Genomic DNA, 5,386 nt, shown 5'->3' on the forward strand with positions numbered 1-5,386 from the left:
ATTATAAATATTACAAATATTATTATTTTTATTATTATTAGGAAAGTCAAACCCAAATAACTTAATTTGAATTTGACATAGCTACTAGGTTTTTCGTTCCTACAACACCTAAATAATTTAAAACATTCTTTATAATTTTAACTTTTTAAAATATAAATATATTAACCCCCTGAAGAACACGGGGCAATACACAATAAACTTTCTAAAACTAATGATGTTAGCGTAATTTTAGAGACTTGTGTGATGACTTTTACATACATTAACTAATCTTTGATTGCACATCTTATGTTATGTTATGGGTTTTTTTTCTACTGTGGTTTGCGTGGTATTTATAAAATCAATGGCAAGTTTGTTGATTAAAAAAGCTTGTTTTTTCTTTAATACACTTTTTTCAGTTTTAAGATTCATACTTGGAAATATTTTATATTCTTTTTTATTGTTATTCTTTCGTAGTGTTTAAAAACAATTTAAAAATTTAGCAAGAATATAGTTGAGAAGAACCCTAAGCATGCACTTACTTGTAGCAGTCATATGTCAAAAGAAGATCACTTAGACTTTGATTATGCATCTCATCATCTCATTTTGAGCTCAAAATTCTTGAAAAAGTTAACACTCATAACGATCGATCCAAAGATACAAATTGTCAAAAAAAAAGAGAGAGAGAAGCATTCATTGAAGTCCAATCCTTCAATTAATTCATCCATCCATGCTTGGACAAAGTCGGTGGGCTGTGGGACCATTCTTGTCAGCCTTTTGTTCTCATCACCCGACAGATATCCACGTGCTTAGTTCCTATTGTTTCACACTTCTGCTTTACCCCTACATCCGCCCTCTCTCTTTTTATTTTTTTTGTCTTCTCACTGAATGAGTGATCTCATTCAGTGAGAAGACAAAAAAAATAAAAAGAGAGAGGGGGTCTGAAAGACAGACCTTCTCCACTCTCGTAAAAGACCAAGAAAATATGAAGGTGGGCGGAGGGCCGCCGACAGTGGTAACGAGGACGGAGGGGCGTGAGGCAGTGAGAAGTTGAGTTTATCTGCGATCTCTTTAACAATCGACTCTATGAACTTTGACTCATACCTGCAAACACACATTCATACAAATTAAATCACGGATTAATTTGCTAATTCCTCATCAGATAAACATACAAGAAAAAGAAGAAGAAGAGACATACTACAAAAAAGAAGAAGAAGAAGAAGAAGAAGAAGAAGAAGAGACATATCCTACAAAAATAATTCAGCTTGGAATACATCGATGCAAATGGGTGGATGCTGAATTGACAAATTAAGATACACGACCAAATTAACTTGTACAAAATCCACGTCTCAAGGTTTCTTCTATCCTCTGCAGGTCTAGAATTGCTACGGTTGACCTTTTTAAACTGCCAAGATTCTGGTCTCCTTCCCAGACTTGCTTCACCTTGCTAGATGTGATAGGTCAGCTTCAAGCTCAAAACGGTTCCGATTAAAATTTAATTACACGGCAAACATCTCGGAGATATCCATCCCTATGTAACCACCTCATCTACTGATCAGAAAAGGGACTTAGTCCTTGAGGGAGGTCCATGTTTGCAAAGACTATTATTGATCTTAACATTATTTTTCTACTATTTTTTCAAAGTCCATGAATTATTTTTCAATAAACATGGAACAAAAAGGCTCCATTGCATGTGTCATTTGTCAACATGCATGAGTCCTAAGGCTAATTAACGAACCAGCCCTTGTTTATCATCCTCAGATCCCGTAACTGTTTAAATAACTTGCAAGTTGAATGGCCATGATAGTTAAAGTATGGATGAACATGTCATACAATTATCAATAATTTGGAGATGCTGAAGCAAGCAAGAAGAATTCCATGCATGTGTTTCGAAGATGCCTAACGAATCGAGAGACAATACTACAGTAGCAATTGATTCACAGGCTCATCGCTACTTCAATTGGTTTAGGAGGGAGAGTTCTACATCGACCAGTGCACTTATGCAGAACACCTTTGTTTTTTCTTTCTTTGAAAAAGACACAGAAACGTTTGTGAATATAGCTTCAGTAATGAAATCAAGGCAGCGTTAGGTTTCTTTCGTTTATTTTTTGGCATTTCTAGAATGGCTTCAATGTTTTTGCTTCACGAAATGAAAAGGGTTATCAAAACATCCTTTCCCTATACGTCATATCAAACACAGCCACAGGTTCTGGACATAAAACGGACAGTTAACTGAGATTACTAGCAATCTAGCACCATGACAATTGAAGTTCAAGGCATCGTTTTCAATGTGTTGGTACCAACTGCATGCTTTTTATTGACATTTGAACAGCTACAGAGGTTAAGAGACAGGAAATCTTTAACAAAATCTACTCGGAAGAGAGATGAGGCATGTGCAGTTTCTTGGATCCAAATCAATAAGCTTGTCTCTATATTGAACCGGTGAAGTAACCTTGACCATATTAAAACTTGCACAACAAAATTGAAGATTCAATCTCTCAAGGTTAATTTATAGCCTTTGTAAAAATCTGGCATGGAAAGGGTCTCACAATTGCTAAGGCTTGCATATTTTAAATCGATAAGATTCTTGTTTCCTCTCTAAATGATAGCTAGTTTAAATTTCTCCAGACAAAAACTGGAATGCAAAGATCTCAGGTCAAAACAATTATTCATCCCAATGCAGATATCTCATCCCCTAAGAAAGGAACGTGACGCCAGCCATGAGGAAGGTGCACTTTACACTTATTTTTAACTCCAGAGTTATAAATCCTGAGCAATCTAAGTTTGGATTTCCTTGCAAGGACTCTGGAATTTAATTTACTTTCAAAACTAATCTTTGAAATGTCCAAGAGCATCCCTTCAATTTCTTCATTTCTCTATTAAATTGTAAGATTTCTTTCATTCTCGTCAACCTCTTTTCCCCTAGGATAGTTGGCAATCACGGTTCTAGGTAAGTGAATGCCTTCTCACATGTTAACTAGCAAGAAAAAACAACCCCTTAGCCATGTGGCTCAACCGTGATGTTCGAGTATGGAATGTCAAATTAAGTATTCCTAAATGCTTAGCTGATTCAAAAATATAAGCTATCGATGTAATAAATTTCGAAGAAAAGGAGAAGTTAGTACCCGTCTTCTAAGACCATTCCTTCCATGTATGCAACCTCTTTAAGAGCCTTCCTCCACCCCTCCACCTTCTCCATCTGGTCCTTGAAACGTATGTCATGCTTAGCAAACTCTTCACCATACCTCCCTGTTTGGGTCCCCACCTCAGATGGATCAACATCGTAGAAAACTGGAAACACTATGTGCCCAACAGTTCTTCTACGTTCCATGATCATCGCTAGCTCGTCAAGACACCATCTCGAAGAAGCGTAGTCTTTAGAAAACACAATAATGGATAGTTTTGTTTCGTTAATTGCTTTCTTGATTTCCAAATCAATTTTCTCTCCTCTCCGGATCCCATCGTCGTCTCTGAAAGTGCGAATCTCTGCTCTACATAGAGCTGTGTAGAGATGGTCCGTAAAACTTCGACGGGTGTTTTCGCCTCGGAAACTCAAGAACACGTCGTAAGTCCGGGGCATCAACGAGAGAAGAATCAAGATTTGGGTCACTGGGTTGAAAGCCATCGGTTTGACTAAGAGAAGTATGTCGAAAGAAACAAAGATTTTTGTGTTGGAAGAGATGCAGATCTCACTTGATTCTTTGTTGGAAGAAAGAAGAAAGAAGAGCGGCAAAAGGTTTTTTTTTTTTCAATCTGTTTATTAGGTTTCTTCGTTCATGTGCTTTTTTTGTATGGCTGCGGTCTGTCGATATGTAAAACGTGGGCCTCTAAAGCTTAAAGAAGTGATCTAAGTCATCTAACTATGATTAAACTATACTAAAATATATCATGAAAAACTATACTAAAAAGTTGCTTTTTTTGGTCCCTATTATTCTTTTGTATGCATGATCAGTCCTAGGGATTGCTCCTTGACAATCGATAAACACAACAAGAAAGTGCTGCACAACCTTTGGAACCAAGAACAAATCAAATCTGGTGTTGAAAGGTGCTGACAATTACTAAGACTGAACTATTTTAAATCGATAAGATTCGTGTTTCCTTTCTAGATGATAGCTAGGTTAAATTATCCAGAAAAAAAAATGGAAGGCAAAGATCTGAAAAGGTAAAACAATTATTCAATTACTCATATACCTGTCTTGCTGCAGCACCATTCCTGCCAGGTCTGCGGCTTCTTTAAGAGCGTACCTCCAACTTTTCACTCTAGCCATTTCCTTATGGAAGCTTTTTTCGTGTTTAGCAAATGCTTCTTCAAACAACCCTTTCTGTTTCCTGACCTCCGACGGATCAACGTTGTAAAAAACGGGAAGCACAAGGAGCCCAGTTTTATCCCTGGCATCCATGATGTGCACAAGCTGGTCCAGGCACTTTGTTGAAGAAGCATAGCCTTTAGAGAACACAACAACCGATATCCTGGATTCCTGTATCGCTTTCTTGATATCAGACTTTTGTCCTGCGTAGATTCCACCATCATCTCTAAGAGTGCGAATCCCAGCAGAATTGAGGTCCTTGTAGAGATGATCGCCAAAATTCTTGCCAATGTCGTGGTGGCTAAAACTCAAGAAAACATCGTTATCCTTTCTGGAGAGGAGAAGCATCAACAGATTGATGAGTGAGAACAAACCCATTGGACTGGTTGGTGAATAAAAAATGCCGAAATTAAACTGGAGTTTGAGAAAGATGGAAGTTTCCGGTGGGAATGGGTGAAACGGCAACGGTGGGAGGATTTTCAGGGTACCTGGAGGCTGGAAGGGAAGAAAGAATACAAACTGTTCAGGTTGCCAAATTTGACACGTATGGTTCCCTAATTTTGAGAGTGCTAAGTGTGTACATCTGAACGTGCTTTGTTTTTTCTTTTTTAAAAAAAAAAAAATCATTTTTCATGTTTGTTTTTTGATTTTTTTGAATTCCATTCCCTTATATTAGGAATTAATTTTGTTGATCGAGGATTTTCTGGAGTTTTAAATGATTAAAGCTCTATTTACTTTTCTGTTTTAAAGATGTTTTTAAAAAAAATTATTTTTTTTATTTTTCTTATTTTAAATTAATAGTTTTTTGGTATTTTTAGATTATTTTGATGCATTGATATCAAAAATAATTTTTAAAAATAAAAATATATATATTATTTTGATACATTTCCGAGTAAAAAATATTTTGAAAAATAATCATAATTATATTTTCAAACACGCTTTAAATAGTGTTTTTTTTAAAATAAGGTTTTTATAATTGTTTTAAAAGTATTTTAAATAAAAATAAATTAAAAATTAACTTTTAAAATTCTAAAAATCAAACTCCAACTTTCTAATAACTTGAGGGGGTGGAATTTACACGGAAAGACAAAGCGTTGTATACT

At 35.8% G+C, this 5,386-nt stretch overlaps 1 protein-coding gene across 2 annotated transcripts; it reads right to left on the minus strand.

The window, feature by feature from the left end:
* Positions 1 to 668: 668 nt before the first annotated feature.
* On the minus strand, positions 669 to 4,853 carry LOC133693329 (disease resistance protein RUN1-like). Of its 2 annotated transcripts, none has more exons than XM_062114523.1 (2): positions 4,168 to 4,853; positions 669 to 1,080 (listed from the first exon to the last, which is right to left on the minus strand). In XM_062114523.1, exons 1-2 carry the CDS (start codon positions 4,659 to 4,661, stop codon positions 879 to 881), a joined length of 696 nt encoding a protein of 231 aa, XP_061970507.1. In that variant the 5' UTR covers positions 4,662 to 4,853; the 3' UTR covers positions 669 to 878. The 2 variants fall into 2 exon arrangements, with proteins under 2 accessions (XP_061970507.1, XP_061970506.1); XM_062114522.1 differs by lacking the exon at positions 4,168 to 4,853 and adding an exon at positions 3,102 to 3,758.
* Between the last annotated feature and the right edge of the window lie 533 nt (positions 4,854 to 5,386).

Source organism: Populus nigra, chromosome 5 (assembly GCF_951802175.1).
Source record: "Populus nigra chromosome 5, ddPopNigr1.1, whole genome shotgun sequence".
NCBI lineage: Eukaryota > Viridiplantae > Streptophyta > Magnoliopsida > Malpighiales > Salicaceae > Populus > Populus nigra.